The sequence below is a fragment of the Pelodiscus sinensis genome, chromosome 4 (assembly GCF_052426305.1).
Source record: "Pelodiscus sinensis isolate ZL-2025 chromosome 4, ASM5242630v1, whole genome shotgun sequence".
NCBI lineage: Eukaryota > Metazoa > Chordata > Testudines > Trionychidae > Pelodiscus > Pelodiscus sinensis.
Genome location: NC_143055.1, coordinates 78,562,204 through 78,588,169, shown reverse-complemented (window position 1 = coordinate 78,588,169; position 25,966 = coordinate 78,562,204). Strand labels below are relative to the sequence as shown.

At 42.3% G+C, this 25,966-nt stretch overlaps 1 protein-coding gene across 2 annotated transcripts in view; it reads left to right on the top strand.

Moving 5' to 3' along the window:
- The window catches only part of GUCY1B1 (guanylate cyclase 1 soluble subunit beta 1), a 69,547-nt gene that overhangs the window by 3,504 nt on the left and 40,077 nt on the right, over positions 1-25,966 (top strand). For both annotated transcript variants that reach the window (XM_075930115.2, XM_075930114.2), the window contains exons 3-4: positions 20,379-20,479; positions 21,509-21,627. In XM_075930115.2, coding sequence (XP_075786230.1) covers positions 20,379-20,479; positions 21,509-21,627 — 220 coding nt within the window. The remainder of the gene's footprint in view (positions 1-20,378; positions 20,480-21,508; positions 21,628-25,966) is intronic.

The following is a 25,966-nucleotide window of genomic DNA, read 5'->3' as shown; positions in this document are numbered from 1 at the left end:
AGTGGATGGGCATTGTTGTAGCAGATTATCCTTAAAATAAAGGATGGATGTTCCAAGATAATATTTTCCATTATTTTATCTTAGAGAGGGCATGTCTATACTATGGAGATCGATTTTCTAGCATTAGATTTAGCGGGGCTAGTGTAGACCCCAGATCGAAGGCTAAAGGCAGCTGCTGCCATCATCCAGTACTCCTCATTCTGAGAGGAGTCGGCCTTCCGCAGTGTAGACGTAGTGGTGTCTCATCTTAAGGTAAGCTGAATCCACCTACACATTTTGCAAAGCTGGATGATGTACCTTAAGCCAGCCTGGTTTAAAAGTTAGATCTAAAAGTTACATGGTCTGTGTTATGCTTGTCATTTTAATCCACTTTTTCAATTAATTTCTTCTGAAGAACATAACTCTGGATATGGGACACATGCTTCACTATATCCAGACTAATATTATATTATTTTATATACAAGGGTTTTCATGCTAAGTAAGGGCTCAGTTTCTTTTTAAAAATATATTTAGAGACTTTTGATGTTTGCTTCCCTTTCTCAGAAAAATAGATTTCAGACACTTAATTTTTGTGATTGTTGCATATGGTATGGCCATTTGTACTTTTCTCTAATTACCCACTGCTAGAAACAAATGAGGTTATTTGTTGTCATTTACTTCTTTGCTGTCATTGGGTTATCTTCACATTCGGGTATGTGTTTGCAACTGGGTGTACAGGAATTTAATGCTATGAGTTTCATTCTGTTAAAGAGAATTGCTACATACTGCACTGAATATTTAACCTATGTCTGTGGACATTATCATCGTGCTGTTTTTAACAGTCTTTCATATGTTTATTTTATACAATGCAACTCTAAATGCCAAAAGGATAGCCACCAATGCTAGGTGCTTCTTATTGTCCTGTTCTACATTAATGTGTTGACATTAAATATCTTAAAAAGAGAAGTACATACATATTAAAAAGTCATGGATACGCTTTGAGATTTCCTGCAGAAAAAGTGTCACATATAGCTGGGCTACATTGCTAGCACACCTGAAAACCTCCTGGCACCTCTCTTCAATGCTAAGGGTTTAACCACCTAGCAGACGTAATGAACAGGGATGTATGCTTTAAACAGGTGCATGGTTTCAGCAGCCTTAAGTCATATGGGCTTACTGAAGGCAATGTTTCCAGTCGGGAATATGTAAATTACTGTTTTACCCTGAGCTTCTGTCAGTATGGTTAGGTTTTGAGCTGGATTATCTTTAAACAAATCCAAGGTGCCTCTGTGGCCTCCAGTATCTGGTTTTCAGCTAGACTTGACCCACAATTTGTGACACTTTCAGTGAGTGAGATTTCCAAAAATATATGAGTGAGTTTTTAAATGTCTTATTAAAACACAACAGCAAAACTCTTCTTCACAGCAATGAGATCCTTTGCAGTCTCCTTTCAAATTAATGCAGAATAAATAATCCTCTTCCTAAATAGCAGATCTTGAAAGATCTGGCTCTGTGAAATCCAAGTGTTGCCTGGAGCTAAAGAAAGCTCTTTGAATGAAATCTCTGTCTTCTTTCAGTTGCTATGCCAAAGGTTCCCATAAAAAAGGTTCCATGATCTGGTGAGTGTAGAAAGAAATAGACCAGATGATGAAGCCTGTCCTTACTACAAAAGGCTGCCACTAAATAATTGGTGATACTGTAGTAGACTCCCTAAAGAAGAAGATCTAAGAACAAATGTGTCACAATGAATACATAGCAAGTTGTGTTGTGTTACTCTGAACCCAGGAGCTACAGTTCTCTCCTTGCTCCCCATTTTGATCTGGGTGGGGGTTAGTAATTTGTTTCCTCGGTGTTCAGCATTTGCAATAGATCCATGGCTCTAGCCATTCCCTCTTTGCCCACTTGTTGTGTGGTGGGAGAATAAATGAAAGTATGGCCTCTGCCCAGATTCAGGGTTAGGGTTGCCTGCTAATTAGTGGTTCCTCATCATCTAATAGTTCTTTGTAGTTCTTTGCATGTTAGTCCAAGTTACAATTAACCATAAATTAAGACTTAAATAAAGTTGCTCCTTCCCAGAAATGTTTAAAAAATTTAGCTGTATGAACTGATGTGATCTTAATATTCTGCCATTGACCCATGAGAAAGCAACTATCTTACTGTGCTGTCTCTCAGACAACTTGGGGTATGTCTACACTACCCTCCTAGTTCGAACTAGGAGGGTAATGTAGGCATACCGCACTTGCAAATGAAGCCCGGGATTTGAATTTCCCAGGCTTCATTTGCATAAGCGGGGAGCCGCCATTTTTAAAACCCCACTGGTTCAAACCCCGTGCAGCGCGGCTACACGGGGCTCGAACTAGGTAGTTCGGACTAGGCTTCTGGACGAGGTGTACCGGTAGTTCGGAATAGGAAGCCTAGTCCGAACTACCTAGTTCGAGCCCCGTTTAGCCGCACTGCACGGGGTTCGAACCAGCGGGGTTTTAAAAATGGCGGCTCCCCGCTTATGCAAATGAAGCCCGGGAAATTCAAATCCCGGGCTTCATTTGCAAGTGCGGAATGCCTACATTACCCCGCTAGTTCGAACTAGCGGGGTAGTGTAGACATACCCTTGTAGAGTTCCCATACCACCCAATATTAGATGTTTTTGCCTGAAATTTCATCCTAAAAACTGCTATATTATTATTTAATTGGAGTTTGAGTTGAATATAAGTGGACTATTGATTATTACAAATTCCACCAAAAGAGGTCTAATCTGCTGCCAGTCAGAATGGAGAATTCTTATTAACATTGATAAGAATCCTTTACTTGCAGCATTAAAGAAGAAAAATAGCCTTTCAAAGTGCATTTGTTATTAATATTAGTAATGGTAAAGGTAGCATCTAGGATCCCTGGTCATGGCCCAGGACTCCAATGTGTGAGGCTCTGCCCAAACACAGAACAAAAAGTCTCAACCCAAATTGCTTAGTGAGTATTTGAACTATAGTTTAATCTTGTTTTCTCTTAGTTCACTGGAGGGGCTTCAGGGGATCTGTTCTGTCATTGGAGCCCTCAAGAGAAATTCCATTCCTCATAAGGTGTGAATGTTAATGTGTCAGAAGTGCTAGTATTGTTGGAGTGTATGGAAGTAGGCACGGGTTGGTGATAAGGTACCTATCATGACAGTCAATGCTTGTAATTGCTATGATGATCATTTCAGCAACAGTTGTGAACACCTGTGTGTGTGCACACACCCCAGAACATAAGCATGAAAGAGAAAAGCAAAAATGCAGTATTTATTACATTCACACAAATTTATGCTACAAGAACATTATTAAGGTTGCAAAGTCAAGCACTCAAGAGTTAGGAAATGCTAGTGTTAAGGTTGTATGGGTAACTTTTATTCAACTGTCTTGTGCATTATGATACAGTCTTTAATTACTTGACTCATACTATTTTTTCCACACAATCTCTACCTCATTCCATGCACAGAACAGATGGTGCTCACTTAGGGTATGTCTAGACTACATGCCTCTGCCGACAGAAGCATGTAAAATAGGCTACCCAACATAGTCAATGAAGCAGAGGTTTAAATATCCCCGGCTTCATTAAAATAAAAATGGCCGCCGCGCTGTGCCGGCTCAGCTGATCGTCAGCACAGCGCGCGAGTCAAGACGCAGATCAATCAACAAGGGAAGCCTTTGTCGACCGCTCCTGTAAACCGGTCAGCAGAGGCATGTAGTCTAGACATACCCTTAATGAACAGCTATTCAGTATGGGTATGTCTACACTACAGCACTAATTCGAATTAACTTAATTCGAATTAGTTAATTCGAACTAAGATAATTCGAACTAGTGCATCTAGACCTTAAAACTAGTTCGAATTAGCATTTTGCTAATTCGAACTAGCATGTCCACATTAAGTGGACCCTGAACCAGGGTTAAGGATGGCTGGAAGCAGTGCCGGCAGGGCATCAGGTTAGGACTCAGGAATGTCTCAGGCTAGCCGAGGGCTGTGCTTAAAGGGACCCCCACCCCGGACAGACAGTTCCAGGGGTTCCCCGCTTGCTTGTCTAACTTGATGAGGGACAGCAAAGCAGTCCTGGCTTGGAGTGCCCTGAGTGCCCACACTCGGCACATTACAGCACTCGGCCATCAGCCCAGCTGCACTTGCCGCAGGCTGCCATCCAGAGAGGGGGGTCAATCGGGGGGCTGCAGGAGATCTTCCACCCCGAGGAGCCCGCAGAGCCATCCCAGTCCTCCCCATTGGGGGCTCGTACCCCATTCCTCCCTCACCTCCATCCACTTACCCCTCCCTAGCCCCCCTTCCTCATATACAAAATAAAGGACACGTGTGTTCAAAAATAGAAACTCTCTTTATTGAACAAAACTCGGGGAGACTGGGAAAAGGAGGTGGGAGAGGGGAAGAGAGAGGGTGGGAGAGGGGAGGGCAACTAAAATGGTCAGGGGTTTGGAACAGGTCCCATATGAAGAGAGGCTAAAGAGACTGGAACTTTTCAGCTTAGAAAAGAGGAGACTGAGGGGGGATATGATAGAGGTTTATAAAAGCATGAGTGGTGTGGAAAGGGTGCATAAAGAAAAGTTCTTCATTAGTTCCCATAATAGAAGGACTAGAGGACACTAAATTAAATGAATGGGTAGCAGGCTTCAAACTAATAAGAGAAAGTTCTTCTTCACAAAGCAAATAGTCAACCTGTGGAACTCCTTGCTGCAGGAGGCTGTGAAGGCTAGAACTATAACAGAATTTAAAGAGAAGTGAGATAAAGTCATGGAGGTTGGGTCCATGGAGTGGTATTAGCCAGGGGGTAGGAGTGGTGTCCCTGCCCTATGTTTGTGGAAGGCTGGAGATGGATGGCATGAGATAAGTGGCTTGGTCATTGTTTCGGTCCATCCCCTCCAGGGTCCCTAGTGTTGGCCGCTGTCGGCAGACAGGCTATTGGGCTAGATGGACCTTTGGTCTGACCCAGTACGGCCATTCTAAGCTCAGGGCTCAGGGTCGGGGGTCTCACTGGACCACCTTGATTTTCATGCAGACCTGATCCTGGGTGGCCAGGCTGGCAGCTATCCTGCCCTAGGCCACTTTCCTGTGCCTCCTGCAGACGTCGTGGATGAGGTCCACAATCTCCGCACTAGACCAGGTGGGCGCCTGCCTCTTGCGGACCCAGGCAGGCTCCCGGGAGCTGCCAGCCTGGTCCTGGGAAGAGGTGGAGGGCTGGGTGGCAGTGGGTAGCTGGTTCATGCCATGCCAGGTGCAGGGTCTGCCGTCTGGGTGCTGGCAGGCTTGCATCTGGCACGGGCACCGTTGCCAGACTGTGCCCCTTTAAGGGCTCCGGGGCCGGGAGGGGGGCAGACAAGTTTCCCTGGTGGTGCCCAGAGTGGCCACCAGGGAAAGCTGGGGAGGGCTAGCCTCCCACTAGTTCGAATTAAGTGGCTACACAGCCCTTAATTCGAACTGCTTAATTCGAACTAGGCATTAGTCCTCGTAGAATGAGGATTACCTAGTTTGAATTAAGCGCTCCGCTAGTTTGAATTAAGTTCGAACTAGCGGTTTGTATGTGTAGCGCCTATCAAAGTTAATTCGAACTAACGGCTGTTAGTTCGAATTAACTTTGTAGTGTAGACATACACTATTTTATTTTCTCCTGGGATGGGAGTAAGGGATGACAGGATTGCTGAGCTGCTGGGCAATATGTATGTGGTTGGTTCTGCACTCCCAGAAGGGGCAGGAGTGGGACAGGCAGCTCTTAGTGTTGCCTGGACCCTGCTGAGCCCCACCCCAGCCATTCAGTGTTGCCTTTTGAATCACTGGGCCCTGGGGTAACTGGCCCCTGTACACCCACTCTGTCCTCAGGCCTGTGTTTTATTTTCTCTTCACTATTCAGTGTGTGGCTGAAGCCTGATTTATTCAAATCCTGCCCTGAAGAATTAATTTCTGATTTCCTCATAGGCTTTTCTGTGGTGCTTATCACTATACTAACAAGAGTGCCTTACAAACAATGGATTTTCACAAAACCCTTGAGAAGTGAAGGAGTTGTATTGCCCCCATTTTACAGATAGCAAGTTGGACAGAGATTGAAATCTGAAGCCTCCGTTAATTTTAAGACTTCCTAGGATCACATTCCTAGGACCACAAAGATGCTACTGAATGGATTTCATTTGTGTGTAAAAGATAATTCAGTATGAAATCTTCATTAGTGAAAGGCCAATAAAGGATTCTACATTTTTCCATTAGGCCTTTTAACATTTAATGAGTTTTCTTTCAAATAGTGATTTAAGTGGCACTAATGGATAGCCAGTTAAATTCCTAAATGAAACTCTTTCATTCATATTATTCCAAAGATTAATTAACAACCTGAATGTTAAGAGTGAAGTTATTCTTTTCATATTACAAACACATAATATCAAGGGGTTGACTCTCACTGAAGAAACCTTCATTAAGGAAATCTGATGTGGGGAGATCTGATTTCTAACAGTACTTCCTGTTTATTTCTGTGGGGGATTTCTGCTAAAAAAAAAAAAAAAAGAGGAAACGATGGCAAAATATGAACCAGAGATTTTTTCAATCTCTTACTCCATCTCCTGGGTTTCACTGCGTAGGGGAATATTTTAGTCCACAGTTTGTACAGTGCTTTGAGATCTGTTGGGATAAAATGTGCTATAAATACATCAGTTATTACAAATGAAAGCCTTTTGTAAATAGCATTCCTTTCGGTCAACTTGTATAAAGGAAGCAAAATAATATTGGCTTTGTATTCTTTATCATATTTTTAGTTTTTGGCATAGTAACATGCAGCTTGTAAATTTGTTACAGTTGACTGTATCACCTAGGATTATCTTATTCTGAAAGCCTACATTAAACATTCTCATCTCCAATCCATAGACCAGGGAAGCAACTCTGAGTTCTGAAGTCCATAAATACACCTATTTACTTTATGCAGAAAGTCAGTTTCCTGGATAGATTCCCATTTTATTTAATCTTGTGGCTCACGGTAATTTATGTTTTTGTCCCAACTGAATGTTTAAAATATCTTTAGACCATCTAGAATACATACAGGTCATTTGTTTTTTAGGTAGATCAATACTGTTGATATGTTTTAACAATGTGCCCCAGTGAACCATCTGAAAGGAAGATGATTAAGGTGAAAAAGATAAAGATAATCTCTGAGGTAACACACCACTCAGTAATTGTATAATTTAAACATTAAAGCATGCATTTGGTATGAAGCAAAGGTCCTGTATCTGATTCCGGTTATGCCAATTTTAGTTTTACACCTGTGTAATTCTGTTGACTTTAATTCAGTTACTTTTTACTCACTCTTGATTTACTCCATTGTCAGTGAAAGCAGAATCATGCCCAATGTCTGAGTATACTATTATACCATTACGGTTATTATGTCTAGTATAGTCAGTTCAATGAGCATTTTTTCCATCCTTGGAAATTGCTTCGCACCATCCATAGAACTCCAGGAATAGTGAAGCACAGTGTGTGTGTGTATGGGAGGGAAATCCCAACAGTAACAACATCTATTGTGCAAAAACTCCTAGGAGTCATTTTGCACATGTTTTTCAATATGGTGTGTTGAAGATGCTATACACAGTGTATGCTCTCAAGAACACAGGCTCAGTAGGAAGAGATACAGCTGCATTTGCAATTTACAAAGCCAGCTGTAAATGGAGGGTCAGAGGCTTCTAAACTTTAATTTTTCTAGGTTGTGTAGTGTGTTTTATGTCACAAAGAAGCCTGCACAGTTTCACAAAACAAATTTCTAGAAGATTTTTACCACCATGTTTCTAATTCTGAATAAATCTCCAAAGACCCTAAATTTGAGGTCTCTCTTTCCCTAAACTGTCTAGGTTTTTACGTGAGTGCAAAATGAAAGCATAAATAATAATATGTACCAGAAAGTAAAATGTAACTAACTATTCTCCAAAGAAGTTTTTTTTAATCAAAGAAAGGTTTTATTTTTATTTTTAACTTCATGACAGGACACAATTAGATGCCAAGTACTGAAATTAAAAGGATAAAAGGGTATCTAAGAGAAGCAACTCTTCAAGTGATTATAATTTACCTTTGAATTCAGAAGTACTATCACAAAAAAAAAACCATCAAAAATCCACCTTCAGTCTAAAATATTGAATACATACTAGACACATGTATAAAAATAATGTAGAATGTATCTCATCATACCAAGAATGGCAAACTGCTCCTTTCCTCCAGCCAAAAGAAAGTAAATAAATGATTACACATTTTCTTGATCTTAAAGCTTCATGCTAATAGCAAGTCTCTTGCCATGAATGCTAATTAAGAATCCCTGACCTAAACACAAATGAACTTGTTTTAGTCATATCTCATAGTTCTTTACAGTGTAAATCTTTTAAAATATATTAAATCAGTTTTTTTTTAATTCCATAATGGAAAATCTCTTGTTTTTAAAGACAATTTTTGTCCTAGTGTTAACTCTTCATCCTTCTTTGTAAATTATTAACATTACCAACAAATCTAACAATGGGAATATGTTTTCTCGCACAAAACTACTCTCGCAATAAGAACATTTTCAAAGGACCCATGGTGTATGTTCAGAGGCACCTGAAGACATTAGCTTTTCTGTACTGCTAGAACGGCTGCACTTTCCACGAGGCATGAAAGACCCCTAATTTCCTCCTTTCTTTATCTTTAAATCGGTTTGAGGCAAGGCTCATTTTAGGCTTGAAAATGATACTGCATCATTCTAATCACTAGAAACTTTTCCATTGACTTGAATGGGATCATCGATCCACCTTATATAAGTTCGCTGCCAGCTCTGCTGTCTCCTACTTCACAGTAAGCAAGATTTTTTTCTCCCTATTACATACTGGGCTGACCTGTTCCTGTTCAGATTGGCCTGGATGATTTATGCAAGGTTTTTTTTTTGTTTTTTTTTGAGGCTGAGGGGGAGGTGCTAATGAATCTCAGAAGACCCTAAGTTTGAGTCTCTGTTTCCCTACAATTTGTCTAGCTTTTTACATGAGTGCAAAACGAGAGTGTAAAGTAGGTATAAATTGCTGCGTATCTGCTTTGGTAACATTTTATAAAGGTGTAAATTGCTATCCAAGTTCAGAGCAATAATAAATCAGGTATGATGTATCTACCTTGGGGGTCAGTTTGGGCAAGAAGTGAGATTACCTGTCTACTGGAGTTTTTGAAGTTTAGTACGTTCACCTAGTTAGGAATGAAGTACACCCTTTCTTTTGTTTTCAGAAATGTAAAGGTGACATAAATCGTAAATCATGTTATTGCTATTTTTCTGTTTGGCTTGGAAGCTGTTTTCAAAGAAAAACACATACAGAAGGTTAAAGTTTGCTACTATAATGCTGCTAACTTGCTAAGAAATCAACTGCAGCTGCACTTCTGAGTTTGCCAGATATTGTTGCTACTGGCTGATTTCCAGCCAGTCTATTAAGAAAGTCACCACATGTTTACTGTTGCTATTACCTACAATTTGCATAAAATTGTCAGATCCTACAATTTGCATAAAATTTCCAAGTTATCACTGTTATACTAACTTTTGTTCACAATTAGAGCTAGTCACAAAATAGGGACAAATACTTCAGCAAAAATACCAAAGAAAAGTGTTGCCCATTTTTCATTAAAATGTTGAATCTTCTGAATTTTCTATGTAGCTCTTCCCACGATCTTTGCATAGAACTTCAGTGGAGGTCAGCTAGAGTGGAACTAGGGTAGCACATTGAACCTTAAACTGCTTTGAATTTCCTGGCTTGAATTACATGAAGATGATCTGATGTGAATATTCCCTTTAACAGAATCATTTTTAAAATTATGCTGTTTGCTTAGTACGAAATTAGATTATTATTTATTATTGCATAACACCTAATAGCTTCAGCTGGGATCAGAGCTCCAGTGTACTAGCCACATGACAAATATAGTGAAAGACAGTCCGGCTACATCTACACTGAGGCGCTAAATCCTGAAATAGGTATTCCATGTGTTTTGAGTGCGTTCGTTATTTCGGAATGTAACGGGCTTGCTATTCCAATGTCCCTGTAAACTTCATTCCACAAGGAGTAAGGGACATTTCGGAATAGCGCTCTTTTTTGAAATTTGGCACTGTGTAGACAGGACCAAATTTCAAAATAAGCTATTTAGAAAATAACTCAAAATAAGCCACACAATTTGTGCAGCTCAAATTGCGTAGCTTATTTTCAAGCTCTGGGTGCAGTGTTGACACACCCTCCCCAACTTCAATAGCATTCAGTATAAATAGACAAGATACACAAAAGGTCAGGTAGTGGTTCCCAAAAGTGTATCGCGACGTGTGTGCTTGCACAAAACTAAAATGTGATGTTTTAACCAGGTTATTGGTAATTTCTATTTACCATTGTGGACCACACCTGCATCTCTCTAGATGTTATGTGACGCATATCCACACAATGTATATTTACAACCAGTATAGTCCTGAGACTGTCACATGGGATGTGGTTGTGTGCCAACTGAGCAAAAATGCAGCTGTGGGTTGAGAAGCAGTGGGATAATATAAGAGGAAAACAAGATACACAGAGGCTACGTCTAGACTGCAGGCTTTTCCAGAAGAGATCTTCTGAAAAAACTTCTTCCGAAAGAGAGTGTCCACACTGTCCAAGTGCATTGAAAAAGCAATCTGCTTTTTTGAAAGATAATGTCCACACTGAGCTCATTCTTGGTATCCTCTCCCTGGGTGCGGGAGCAACACCCTTGCAACTGTAACCCACAGTGGAGAGGCATTTCTGGAGGTTGGACACCAGTTCCTACTAGTGGGACGGACTGGCTGGATATGGAGCGCTGGGACGACCAGCAGTGTGGCTCCAAAACTTCATGTGGAAGGTCACTTTTTTGGAGCTGTGTGCCTGGCTCACCCCTGCCCTCTGATGACACGACACCCACCTGCGGCCCGCCATCCCCATGGAGAAGCAAGTTGCCATTGCTGTATAGAAGCTCACCACCCCAGATAGTTACCAGTCATTGAGAAACCAGTTCGGCATGGGGAAGTCCACCCTTGGGGCCCTCCTCATGGAAGTAAGATACTCTCAGGCTGCAGTCCCTGCCTGGGAGAGAAGGGGGGGAAGGGGAGAGCTGGAGAAGGAGGACCCTTGGGAAAGGAGGGTTGCGGTCTTGGGGGGTGGAGTGGGGTCGGGTAGGGCACACGATGCCCGGATTTTTTGGAATTCCAGCCTCTACGGGAAGCTGGAGGTGGGCACATTCTTCCCCCTCTGTGACTTTGCGGTTGGGGATGTGCAGATGCCATTGTGCATAGTGGGGGACATAGCCAACCACCTGATACCATGACCTATGAAGCCTTATACTGGCTACCTGGACCCCAGCAGGAACCAATTTAATGCCCATCTCAACCAAGCCAGGATTCAGGTCGACTGTGCCTTTGGCTGCCTCAAGGCGTGTTTCAGGTGCATCGTGACCCACCTGGACGTGGGGGAGCACAACATCTCTGAGGTGGTCGCGGCATGTTGTGTCCTCCACAACATTGTGGAGAGGAAGGGGGAGACCTTCCTCCCAGGGTGGGGGTCAGATGCTGGCTGCGAAGGGAGACCCTTTGAGTAGCCACAGACAGCTGCCATTTGCCAGGCCCATCAGGCTGGGGTGCACATCCGGGAGGCCCTGAGGGAGAGTTTCTCTCATGGACCCCAGTAACTCATCCCAAGGCCTCCTCCATGGGCCTGTGGTTTGTTGCTCACTTGGGGGTGTTTCCCACCACAACCCCTCCCTTCATCCCTTCCCTGACCTCTCAATAAAGACACCTGTTTGGTTTTGAACAAAATGAACTCTGTATTGATCTTTCATTAAAAAAAGTTGGGGAGGAGAAGAGGGCTCATAACTTGAAGGAGGAGGAAGGCTCGGAGTGGCGTAGGGGGCGGCTGGATGTGCCACCTCGGGTACAGGGACCTCGTTAGACTTAGGGTTGGGTGGGTCCTGGGACCACAGGAGGGGGAGCTGGAGTGGGGTCAGGGATGTCAGGGGGGTAGGGGAAGGGGGCATAAGCATCACTTGGGGAGGGCACATGGCATTGTTTGGGGAAGGAGCAGAGGCATTGCTTGAAGAGGGAACAGAAGCATCGCTTGCGGGGGAGGGGGAATGGGCATAGCAGGGGCGCAGGAGGGTGGTAGGTAGGAGCAGTGACAGCAGCCGGACGTGTCATCATGTTGCGCATGATGGCACACATGCTATTGCACCACTGCACGAGCTGGTTCCACGCATGGTTCCACCACCCTGCGTCGTCCCGGGTCTTCTGTGCCAGGGTCCGCTGCATGTCATGCAGGATGCTGAAGTGCTGCTGTATCCAGTCTTCATGGACCCTGGCAGCAGAAACCTGCACCTGGCAGCACTGCCCGTGGGAGTGGGTGCTGCCTTGCACATGCAGGCATGCCTGTGTGCTGTGTGCAGCACTCCTTGGTGTGTCTGGGGTCGTGCCTGTGCCCTTGTGGTTAGCCTGCTTCCAGCCATGGTAAGTGCTGGGAGGGCCTCCCCCGTTCCCGGGCATGCTCAGGGGCTGCCTGCTGAGTCCGCGTGGTGCACACTAATGCTGCATGTGGTTCCACGTGCATGGACTGCAGCACGATTTCCAGCCCAAGCAGGCCAAGAGACGCTCACACTCCTCCCCCTCCGTGCTCACCTCCCCCGCCCTGTGTGTGTGACAAACTGAGAGCACTCACCTGAAGATCCCTCCCTGGGATCAGACAAGGCCTGGGAGACGTCCAGGCTCAAGGAAACTGGCTCCAATGAGAGCGTGATGGAGGCCATATCATCTGCCTCCTCCTCCTCCTGCTGCTGCCCCTAGTCCTCCTCCTCCTCTGCTGTGACCTCCAGCTGGGCGATGACAGGTATGTCGAGACCGGAGTCCACCATGAGGGGTGGGGAAACAGCTTCCCCACCCTCCAGGGTCTGGTGCAGCTTAGGGGCAGGTGTGGGGTCCTGCCCCGGAGCATGAACTATGCTCTCTGGCCTTCACATATCCCGGGTGGAGCTCTTTCACCTTACTCCAGACCTGTTACAAGGTCTGGGGTGGGTGTCTGCACTCTGTCAGGGATTCGGCCATGCACCCAAAAATGTCTGTGTTCTGGCACTTAGGCTGTGTCCAGACTCAGGGTTTTTTTTAGAAAAAAGTAGCCTTTTTTCAAAAAAACTTCCCCTGCGTCCAGACTCAAGCCGCGTTCTTTCGAAATTAATTCGAAAGAATGCGGCTTTTCTTTCAATGGCGGTAAACCTCATTTCACGAGGAAGAACGCCTTCTTTCGAAAGTTCCTCTTTCGAAAGAAGGCGTTCTTCAATGTAAATAGGGCTTCTTCAAAAGAGAGCATCCAGACTCACTGGATGCTTTCTTTCGAAAAAGCAAGCCGCTTTTTCGAAATTTCTCCATGCAGTCTAGACGCTCTCTTTCGAAAGAGGCTCTTTCGAAAGATGCTTTCAAAAGAGCCTCTTTTGAAAGAGGCTTGCAGTCTAGACATAGCCCTAGAGCGGAGATCCTGCAGTGTCTCCTTCTTGTTCCACAGCTTGAAGAGGGACAGGATCTCCGCTCCAGACCAGGAAGGTGCCCACCTCTTGGTCCACCTTGGTGGGTCCTGGGAACCCTGCTTGTGCTCCCTTCAAGGGCCAAGAGGGTCTTGGGGGACTTGTGGCTTGGTTATTGTTAACAGTCTGGGGTAGCAGGGAGAGCCACATGGTCAGGTGCTGCTCCCAGGGCTGGCTTCCTGCCACAAAGCTTGTCCAGGATGCCTGCAGCTTTACGAGGGACCAGGAGACAGGAACTATAGCGTTGTGATTACTTTGGATGGAATGTCCACCAGGGCACCCGTGTTATTTCCTGGAGGCCTCCTCTTCTGAAAGAAAACCTTCCTCCCCATCCACACATGCCTTTTTCTGAAAGAGCACTTTCCTCATAGAAAGAGGATTACCACTGTTGGAAGAACCCCTCTGTTCTTTCGATTTTTTTTCAAAAGAATACAATTGCAGTGTGGTTTGTCCTGGTCAATTATAGTAGACAGTCTTTACCATCCTGTAGCTGCACACTGGCCTGTGTGCATATGATAGTGGTTTTATCCTAATCCTAGGGACTGAGGTTCATGTGAAAATTGGCATAGCTTGTGCTGGACTTGTTGTGCAGTTAGAGTCGTTTAATTATTGTGAAAGTGGGTAGTTTAAGTATTATTGTTTAAAAATAGATAGATACATTTGGAGATGAAGGAAAGCTGTAACACTGAGGTCAAGTTTTAAAGTATGGCATAGTTTGCATTAGTAAAGGGTAGGCTTTTAAAGTATGCAATATATAAATATTGAAGTAGTAGCCAAATATGTTGCAGTATTATTGAACATATGTACCCTCAAGCAAACTTATTATCTGATAACCTATATTGCTATGAATTTTCCAGGCACAAATACCTCCACAAATATACAAGTGGTACCATTATACTGAGTTTGCCATTTTAAAATAGTTACTAATTCTAGCAGCATTCTTTCATGACATGTACAGGAAATACCAATATTGATCTGAGGTGGTTCCTTTGCCGTGTCTAATTTTTCATCACACCCATCCATAGGGGGAAGTACCTTAGAGGTACTCAGGAATGTGACAGTGACTGAACCTATATATTTCTCCCTCCATGGTCCAGCAAGGGCAGCTATTCTAGGCTCCTAGCTCCTCAGCCATCGACTCACATAGGCAGAGGCCCACACCTCTTCCCCTCCTGAAATGGGCTTTTCTAGGCTGCGCAGTTTGCTACTAACATTGTGAGTTTCCCTGCAAGTCAGACTACCTGAGCAGGCTAGTGTCTGCGCTTTGCATTCTCCTTCAATGTGATGAACAGTATAATTGCCAACTGATAAGGTATCACACATCCTTTTGTAGGCTAACACACGATCCTTAAAATGAAAGAACTAGGCAGAAGACCCATCAAAAACATACAAGAACTGTTACACATGAAAATAATTTTATCAGAGATCACACCCAGCTCCAAAACAAAGGTTCTGGTAGATGTCAGTCCTTCAACCCCTCCAAATATTTTTTCTGTGGTCACATATTCATAAGAGCTTTTTCTCAGAACAAGGACTCCTATGTACATAGAGTTGCAAGATGGTTTCTGAAAAAATACTGAACAAAAAAAAAGGACCCCGAGAGTTGTTAAGCAACAAAACAAAACAGCGTGGCCCCTTTAAGAAATGCTTTTGAGGCTTTTTTGCTGGTGGCTGCCCACCATCTTGCCTCCCTGCACCAGGCCGGACAGCTCCCCTACAGAACCCAGTAAGCACCTAGGATTTTCGCCTCCTGGGTGGGAAAAAATCAGAAAATACTGGACATTTTAGGTGTCCGGTATTTTCTGACATTTTTTACCAGACAGGATGCAAAAATACCAGACATCTGGCAACCCTATATGCACGGGGTCGGGGCAATGCGTGATAAGAGGATACATAATCACATAACCTTCCCTAAAACACCGAGGTAGGGCAAGGGGACAGTGGCAAAATGTGAAGGGAAGAGGTGGAGCTATAGCATCTCCTTTTCCAGTTCTGGCCATGCTGCCTACCTGGGATGCTGCCTGGTGCAGTGCAGTGGCTGCATTCTCCCAAGCAGCTGTCGGGCTGCACTGGGCAGCATCCCAAGCAGGCAGTGTGACCAAAAGCTGCCTGGGAGAGGACAGAGTGCCCACCACCCCGTTGGGCAATATTCCCTGCAGAGAGCACGGGGAGAGCACAAGGGCTCATGGGCTAGGGGCAAGAACAAGTCACACGGGGAGATCATGCAAGGAGGTTACTGGGGTCCCTCCCACTAGTCGCTCTTGCATAGATTAGCCTTTCCTTTATACAGTCAAGATCTTTGATCTGCAGAGACTGTGAACAGGTAATCTAGCCAAACAGTTGTTCCGTCTTTACGACAGTTTACAAAGGCTGGGTCCAGAGGTGGGAATTTGCACTCCCTTACTTTGCTTGTCCTGGAAATTCCTTCCTGTCAGGCATATTGAAATAGTCCTATTAAGCTTATATTATTTCCCAGGGTGTACACTGGCCACATCATCTTCCTAAAGAAGTTACAGACTATCACATAATAATACATAAACTTCGCATTTATAATACAGCTGACTCCAAAGCTATATAAATTAAATCCAATGAGCTCTCCCAGTCTCCCACAGATATTGCCAGAAGTTGCTATTTCTGTGACAGGCTCCTGCCTCTCCCATTTGCTTGTTTACACCAGCAACTGCCTCTCTAAATGTCTGAGTCCAGCTTCTGAAGCCAGTAATTTGAAATACGTAGGAACTACAGGGAAGCCATTTAGCATCCTGGAGTACTTCATTTAACCCAGTTACTAGAGTCTTTTGTGGGGAAAGCTTTGGGAATATATTTGTGAAGCATGGAAATATGAAATATCATACAATATGTGGAGTGTAGTCGTATCAGTCCTTATCAGATACAGACACTGAAATTGGTGGCTTTTAGGGATGTGAATGGGTAACTGGTTACCTGGGAGCAGCCCCCTACCCACATCCTGCTGTGGGCAGAGGGCTGCTCCAGTCCTGCCAGGCTCCTGTGTGGCGCCCCCAGCTGGTAGGTCACTTCATCCCACGCAACTGGGTCTGGGGCCAAGAGATGGCAGCCAGCCACACACGAGGCTGCGAGTGGGAGCCCTGCAGGATCAGTCTCCTGCCCACCAGCCTGTTTAGTCATTAACCAGTTAAACATTAGCCAGTTAAACCAGTTTTCATTGGAGCTGCAGCTGCTAGTTCCTTCAAAGATGAATATTAAAAAAAAATGTGATGTGGTTTCTGCACAAGAAATGCAGAGCTTTCTCCCTTTGAATTAATACAAGAAATATTTCCATTCTCTTATGGCTATCTAATGCAACTGTAATTTGTGATTACTTGTTTAATTCTTATCATGTAAAGAATTAGCATTTTACATAATTTCATTTTTAAATAGTTGAATGCCAATTTGAGGAAATTAGAGTCAAAGATACAGTCAAACATAGTTTTGTTTTGGTTAGTGGACCACCACTTCATCATTATTTTTTAGAGAGATGCATTAACTTTCTATTGCCAGGAAGGGAACTGGAGGATTTTATACAGTTGACCTATACCATGCTTTTACTTTTTTTCATCTAATGGCCAATGGAAACTTAGAGCACATAAAATAACTGGCTGATTAAGAATAAACTTACTTCTAGTGATGCTATTATCCCTGCTACCATAAAGACCTTTCATTCTTACTAGGAATACTAATAATTCATTCTTATTAATGGTTCCTTTTTTGTTTGTGAACTACAAAGATGATGGCCCCAACTCTGAGAAGATGTCTCCCTCCTTGACTTAATCCATTGAATTTAAATGACGTGTGCTGAGTCACTACTAGGATCTACCTCATCATTTATTTCCTTATGCTTTCTTCTAATTCTGTGTTTTTTCCTGAACAATTCTTTTGCTAGATTTTTTTCATCACATGAAAAAATGTAACTCATCAGTTCTTTCCTAAACTTGCCTCCCTCTTTTGCTTTCCTTGTTTTTCTGAAGAACAGATATGTATAGATAGAAGAATATTTTTAAATAAGGTATCTGTGACCTTCTGCACTTTAAGGGTGTGTCTAGTCTACTGAGTTTTGTCGACAAAAGTGGACTTTTGTCGACAAAACTATACCTGCGTCTACACTACCGTTGAGTTCTGTCGACATAACGTCTACAGAACTCAGCAGTTTTGTCGACGCTGGTAAACCTCATTTTACGAGGCATAACACCTTCTGTCGACAGAGTTCTGTCGACAGAAGGTGTTATTGCCTGTAGGGTTGCATCTAGACTACAGGGTTTTGTCGACAAAGCAAGTTGCTTTGTCGACAGAACTGAATGTGTCTAGACACTCTATGTCAACAGAAGTTTTGTCGACAGTATCTGTCGACAAAACTTCCGTCGACAAAACCCTGTAGTCTAGACGTACCCTAAGATATTATTTTGATGCCTTGAGCCATCATAGTATTTTACTGAATTGAAATATAATCTTGAGTGTATTAAATTAAAGCACACAAAGACTTATAAGTATCATTTTATCATTATCCTACAAGTGACATAGTGATAGAAATGTAGCAGTGTTAGTCTGGTGTAGCTGAAACAAAAAACAGGACTATGTAGCACTTTAAAGACTAACAAAATGGTTTATTAGGCGATGAGCTTTCGTGGGATACAAAAAAATTGTATCCTTTGGTATGTATGGTTGTGACAATTTTCTTCCACTATTTGATCTGAGGAAGTGGGTCTGGTCCGCGAAAGCTCATCATCTAATAAGCCGTCTTGTTAGTCTTTAAAGTGCTACATAGGCCTGTTTTTTGTTTCAGCTACAGGTGACACTGTGTCTCTCTCAGTAATCATCACAAGCAAGCCCATGCATGGAGATTTAATCACTGTAAAATAACTGTATTTAAAAAAGAAGTGGGGGTTTATGCAAAACATGAGAAATGCAAATCAAAGCCACTTAATGAAACATCCTAGATCTTCAGTAACTGAGAACAGTACGTGTCCAATTACATGTCCACCTCAGAAGAAAGCAATACCCAGTAATGATGAGCTAATATAGGGCTCTTTTCACAGATGTACTAGGAGGAATGAGCAAAAACTCCTTCCTATTTCTGCACTCCCTATGTACTTGTTCCTGCATTTAGGGAGCACAAGGACTGCTCCTTCTTTGTTCTCAGGAAGGTGCTTATTACCCACAGGGGGTGCAAGCATGACTGTCTCACACCTGTGCATCAGCCTGTGGCTACTAGAGCTGTGCATATTGCTCATGAGTGCTGGGGAGCACAAGGAGGTCAGAACACTGAGAAGCATGGGAGTCTGTGGCCTGCTATAGCACAGTTGATCCCACAGGGAAAGCAACATTTATTGTGGTGAAAAAGCCTATTCTCTCTCATCCAGGAGAAAGAAGCAGTCAGAGTATACAGCTGACTGCCTAGGAGACAAGCTGCTGGCTCAGTGCTCAAACTGAAAGAAACAATGATATATTTATAGAAATAAAGTGAGGGTCTGTTGTTCTCTGCTCTACTTTTCTTTCCATTTTATTTTCACTGCTTTTAACTCAGCAGTAGTACAAAATGTGCATGTGGCATGTGCATCCACAGTAGCCTTGCTTGAAAGGTTGGATTGTTGTCTTCACTAGAAAAACCGGTGTGTTTTTACCATGCCTTAGATAACACACACTTGGTAAAATCCTAGTGAGGAGAAAGCAGTTTGTAGTTCTCACATGTATTAATAGGTTGAAGTAAACCTTAGACTTCCCCCTAGTGTTTAGCTTGACTTGCACATGTAAAAAAAAAAAATTGCTTTGTCTTCAGGATTATACTTATGTGTTAGCTAAAATGTGACAAGAACACACCTTTTTTATTAGTGTTGCAACACTGGGGGACTTAATGGGGGCTGAGATTTTTGTGTAGTAGCAGGATGTCTTAATTTATTTATTAGTTGAGACTGTTGCTGCAGGATGTATGTCTTATTTATTGAAAGTTATTAGGGATACGCAGACATGCTGGTCCTAATTGCTGGTTTGTTTTGTTAAAGTAGTGTTTGGGTTGCCTACAGTTTTCAGATAAATATTTATATGTTACCTCATTTTTTGTAGCATTGTGCCAGGAGCACTTTCTGAATGAAAAAGCAGCACAGATTTTGTTGTTGCTATTTCTTAATTATTTGTATTGTGGCAGTCCCTAGAAGCCAATTGTGCTAGGCACTATACAAATATAGAGCTGATCCATGCCTTGAAGAGCTGTGATGCAAAAGCCCTAGGTATTTTTTTTATCATTGGGATCTGGTGAGTGCTCAACACTTCAGATAATCAGGTCACTTTGTTAAATATCTAAATATGGATTTTAAGTTCTGTTCTTTGAAAATTTAGACAGGTGTCAATTTAAAAAAAATTGCTATGCCTTCTGTAAATAAAATATAATCATGATTTGAAACAATGAAATAATGTATGTACTAAAAACCCTTCATAACAATATTTATCTAAGTATATTATTTCTTGCAGTTTTCCAGTCTATTAGATATTAAGAATAACATATTCTCAACTGTCAGACTTGGGCCTTTCTTATCTGAATTACTCCTTTTCTGGGATTGTTTATTGTTAAAGGAGATTTTTTTTCTCCCAATGATTTGTGGCTTTCTGGACAAGAGTGAGAGCAGAAATTTTGTTCTAACCCTTAATTACAGTAAAATATGTAACAGATTTCTTCTTAGTACATTTTAAGGTTGAACATTAACTAACTTCTCAAAGATGGAGCCAACAAATTTATTTCATTTCAAAGACATATTCCAGATTGTAAGTAATTGATTTATATAGTCAATGCATAAGTCTTAATTCTCAATGACTGTATTTTTGTTGTGTTTCCATTTAGAAAAGAAGCACAGTTGGATGAAGAAGGACAGTTTCTAGTCAGAATAATTTATGATGATTCTAAAACATACGATCTGGTTGCAGCAGCAAGCAAAGTGCTTAGTGAGTAATATGGCTATCTCTTAGAAATTATACCTTCTTTTAATAGGTTAGGCCTCATGCAGTGAGGTCTCTGATTTCTCTATAACTTTAATGCATTTGTTTCTTAGTAAATTACGTATGTAAGTGTAATAAGTATGCAAATAAGTATAACGGGGATTTAACACAGAGGAAGTGAATTGTGGTTATGGTTAGAAAAAAAGACTTGCTCAGAAAAAGAGTTATTGGTTACCTAAGTTTATTTAAAATCAGTTTTCTTCCTTTCATTTTTGAGAATGAATTCAATGCTTCTGATATATGTCAGGTTGCTATCTCAGGAAAATGAAATGTTATGCACAAGACATATATTACATGCAGTGGCATTGCACTACAGTATGCCACTATGTCCTCCCCACCCCATGTACCTAACCACCTGACTTCTTCTTGATAGTGTAATTTAGTCTCCAGGCCCATTCAATCATTGGCTTCTCAGCTGAGATAGTTAGCAAGGGTGCCCAAATGTGGGGTTGTTGTGAAGGGCATACCTCATATAGGCCATCAATTTGCATAGCACTGATTTTCAGCTTCTGCTGCTCTGAGCTGGAATTAGAAAGGTAGTATTATCCCCATCCCTAATGTCTTAATTGTAATCCCATCTCTGCAGTCACAGTGAACCAGCAACCAGCCACTAATTCTTCTGGAGAAGAATCCACTGTTTTTGCATAGATAGCTCTGGCTTACACTGATCTTCAGGGGACTATGGGTTAAAGGTGAAACCAGCTGCTTCTTACTGAGTAGAAGAGTAGTTGGTGGGAGGGAAGAAAAGGTGAGGAAAATTTATCCCCTGATGGAAAAATGAGCTCGGTATTTTTTTGGTGGTGGGGCTGATCTGAGGTACTGTGTTCTCTGGACTGCAGATAGAAAATAACTATGCAAAATAACTAATTTTACATATAATTATGGTATCATAAAATGGAGTCTAAAATTGATAGCAAAGTACTGTACAAACAATGCAGTGCCTTAAATGAATCCGATTTTCTGTATTTTAAATAGATCTTAATGCAGGAGAAATCCTTCAAATGTTTGGGAAGATGTTCTTTGTGTTCTGTCAAGAATCTGGTTATGACACAATCCTCCGTGTCTTGGGATCAAATGTCAGAGAATTTTTGCAGGTAAGAATGTTGTGCCTACTAATTTAAAGTGAGGTAGCACGGTGCAGGCAGATTAGGGCCTTTTGGATAGGGCATTGGCCTGGGAGTAAGGAAGCTTGGGTTCTGTTTGGGCTTCTATTACTTGTCTGGCAAGTGATCTTAGTAAATTGCTTCCTTTCCCTTTCCTTGTTATAGAGTTTTATTTCTCAGGGAAATTTTGGCATTACACCCTTTATTGCATATACATTTTGATACAGTCTTCCATTACATGATCACATACTATATTTTGCACTTGTCCTTAGCTCTTCAGTGCGCAGGATGGAATTAGCAGGGAACAAAACAAAGGTTGTACAACAATAATAAATCTGGCATTTCCTAATTTTCAGCTTGGCAGCCTAAGTAACAGTCTTTTTAACATAGTTTTTCTTTATGAGATTTAATTCACTGTTCCTTTCCCTGAAGCATGTTGGATCAAATACATTATTGGTGTCACTGGGCGCAGCTTACCATTTGACACCAGCAAAAATTTTGGTCTAGTGGGTGATGAGCTCTTTCTTCTCCAAAAGACTGGCTGACTAATTACTGTTGACACTGATCATTTCAATATGTGTATTATCTGGCTCCTTTGAGAAGTGCTAGCTGTTACTTCTGTCTCATAGCTCAAGAGAGTTACTCCTTGTCCACATGTTGAGGAACAGGGAAGAGCAAATACACTACTTTTGTGCTGCCCCAGTCTCTCAGAACAATGTGAATTTATATTGCTGTTAATGTTGAAAAATGAAAATCCATTTTGCTTTATTAATATCAAGGAAATCTAGGCAGATCTATAGGAGCTGATCTAAATATGGGGTAAAATAGTGGTAGGTGAGGTTATTTGATCCCAGAACATTATTCTCACGTGAAAAGAGTTTGGATTTCGAATTTCAAATTCAGAGTGACTGTAGCTTTCAGTGAGGAACATATGCTGTAATAAATTTAAAGCACATGAACTGATTCAAATATTCGGAATATTTTCAAATGCATAAATGATGATTATAGTTGACTACCAATGGGAGTTGAGCATGCAGCTGCCATCTGGGCCTTTGGAAATTTTCTCCATTATAAAGAAGTGAAGAGGGTAGTGCATAGTTTGTATATTTTCCTTCCCGATTTAAAGGCTCTCTCAATACAGTTATTCAGTTGCTTGAGCATACATCTGGGGTGTGTCTAGACTACAGGGTTTTGTCGACAAAAGTGGACTTTTGTCGACAAAACTATACCTGCGTCCACACTACCGCTGAGTTCTGTCGACATAACGTCGACATAACTCAGCAGTTTTGTCGATGCTGGTAAACCTCATTTTACGAGGCATAACGCCTTCTGTCGACAGAGTTTCTGTCGACAGAAAGTGTTATTGCATGTAAACTGTCCTTTGCGTCTACACTACCATGTCGACAAAGCAGCTTGCTTTGTCGACAGAACTCAATGTAGTCTAGACGCTCTTTGTCGACAGAAGTTTTGTCGACAGTATCTGTCGACAAAACTTCTGTCGACAGAAGCCTGTAGTCTAGACGTACCCCTGCTGGAGACCAAGACCTCCCCACACCCTGGCATTCTTATCCCTTGCAGTACCTCTTCAACCTGACTACTTGAGAGCCTGAATGGATCTCTATATGTTCCCAGCATAGGATGCCACATACAATATACACAAAGGAAAGGTTCTATCAAAATCATTTTTTCAAACAGTTCATTTTTTACCTTGCAGAACAATGTCTTTCCATAATTTTGTACTCCAGCTGAGTTCACAAGCTGTGCCCAGCATTGGCCTATTGGAATGTGCAGCCTTCAGCAGAACATAATATACTGCCAGTCTGCATTCCCTGGGTGAGCAAAATTTGTCAGAGTAGAAACAGACAAAATTAAAATCCATAGCTGACTTATTCCATCCTCAGCTTGGGAACAGAATAATGGGCAGGCTCCTCTTTTCATATAATTTTTCATTATTTACCAGATGGGAAAGTTGAAGGTAAGACTGTAGTGCAGGAAAACCTCTGTAGTAACATTACATTTGTATTCTTGTAACCTCAATATCTGAGACTGTCATTTGTTGGAATTCCAGTTTGAACAGATGATATTGGCCATTTGCACATTTGTAAATATAAACAGAAGGAATATATAGGTATTTCTACTGACAACATGAGATTGGGTTTTTGTAGCTGCAATTATGAAGCTCAGATCATTTTTAATTATCTATGATTTCTTGTTACTACTTTGAGAAGTTATGCTAGAGGATGATACTGATTTATTATTTGTATAACAAACGTCCTCATACGCCCCAATATGGATGGGGGCCCATTGTGCTGAACTCTGTATAAACACAGTACCTAAATTACAATTTATACTGAGCCCATAATGTAACAAACAATTAAAGGTTTTGTTTTTAAAGCCTGTGTAAACAATTTTGACTATTATATTTCATGTTCATTGGAATCTGTTGTAAAGGAGATTGTTTATAGAAATGCCACAGGTAATTTAAGCAAATAAGGGCAGGTAAATTTAAAGACTCTACAAAAGGGAAATACTTAGAATTAAAGTACTTCTTCCTCACTGTACAACATGGGTCTGAAAAAATTGCTAGTCATGTTAAAAGAACATGGCACAGAGATGCAATCTGAAGAGAGATGCAATCTAAGAATTCTCAAGTGTGCTTTTATGTTAAAAACTATCTAGGGAAAATCAATCAGACTCATGAGTAGTGGCTAATACCAAATCCTTCAGGGAATCGTTTAATTGTCTGTTGAATTAATAGTAAAATCAATCCAATAAATCTATGTTTTATTTCTCTTTACCAAAGTATTCACATACGTGATATAGCACATAGATATCTGAGCAGCACAACCATAATCCTGGAAAAGAATCACACACAGACAATTTCTAGAGTAGTTTCAATTTGATTTATGATTATTGGTTCAGTTTCTGTACTGCACTAAAATCCATTTGTCAGAAAAAAACAGCATGAGCAAGAGTCTGATTACTGCTGCACGATCGAAAAGCAGTAACATGCTAGCCCTGACATAAAATATAGCAGCCCAGGTAATGTGTGCGTGCATGCACACACACACACTTCATCTTCCAGAGAATTTACAGTTTTAACATGACGCATATGGTGAATGACACCATGCACACACAATAGACAAGTCTTAGGCTGGAAAAGAGGATGACAAAGTAATAGAAAAATCATTGTTTAGCATAATAAGTAGTCCCAGAATACTTAACCAATAGGAATTTATCTATCATGCAAGTGCTTTAGTAATATGTGCGATATAACTTTACTAAATATATGTGAAATAGTCACAAGAAGAACTGCAAAGCTGAAATAAAAAATGTAAGACTACCTGCTAAAGTTCTCTCAGGGCTAGATTCTGATGCTCTTGCTCATGTTGAGTAATGCCTTACTCTAAAAGTAAGATTTCAAATGAACTAGTGGATGATTGAATTGTTAATAAGGGTATTGGAATTTTGTGCTAATATTTTACAGAAAATCAGTGTGTGGAATACATCTTATGCCCTTTTCCATAATACAAGTTGAACCTCTAAAATCCATGACTCTCTGGTCCAGCAACATCTGCAGTCCAGTAGGACCATGACTATTGATGGACCAGAGAGCCCCCAGGTTCAGAAGTGCATCCCAAGTTGGGCTGGCAGTCGGGAGTGCATTCCAGTGGGCTGGCACAGTGGGGAGCACAGCCCTGGCCAGAGCTGATGGCAAAGAATGCAGCCCCAGGCGGGGTTGGAGGCAATGGGGCCAGTGGCCAGGGGCACAGCTATGACTGAGGTTGTCATGGTGAGGAGTACAGCCCCACCCAGAGCTGGCGCTGTAAGAAACACAGCCTGGTCAGGGCTGGCGCCTTGGGGTGGGGGGAAACGCAGCCCCAGCCAGAGTTGGAGGCAGCAGGGTTTGCAGTCAGGAGCACAGTCCTGGCTGCTGCTGACAGCAAAGAGCACAGCCCCAGCCAGGGCTGGAGTCAGCAGGGCCAGCAGCTGGGTGTGCAACCCGGATCAGTGTTTTGGAGGGTACATCTCCATCTGGGGCTAGAGGCAGAGGGGCGGCCCTTGTGTGGGGCTGGTGTTCTGGGGGCGCAGCCTCAGTCAGGGCTGGCATGGTGGGGGACTGGAGGCAGCAGCAGGCAGCAAGGAGTGCAGCCCCAGCCGGGAGCAGAGCCAGTAGCAGTGTTGGGAACCTTCACCTCCCCTTGTCCGGCAAACTTCTTGGTTCGAGACCACTCAGGTCCTGAGGGTACCGGACAAAGGAGGTTCGACCTGTGTTGGACTTAAACTCTTTTGAGACTGTTCAAGTGTGGATGGCTCTGTGCAGAGGAAG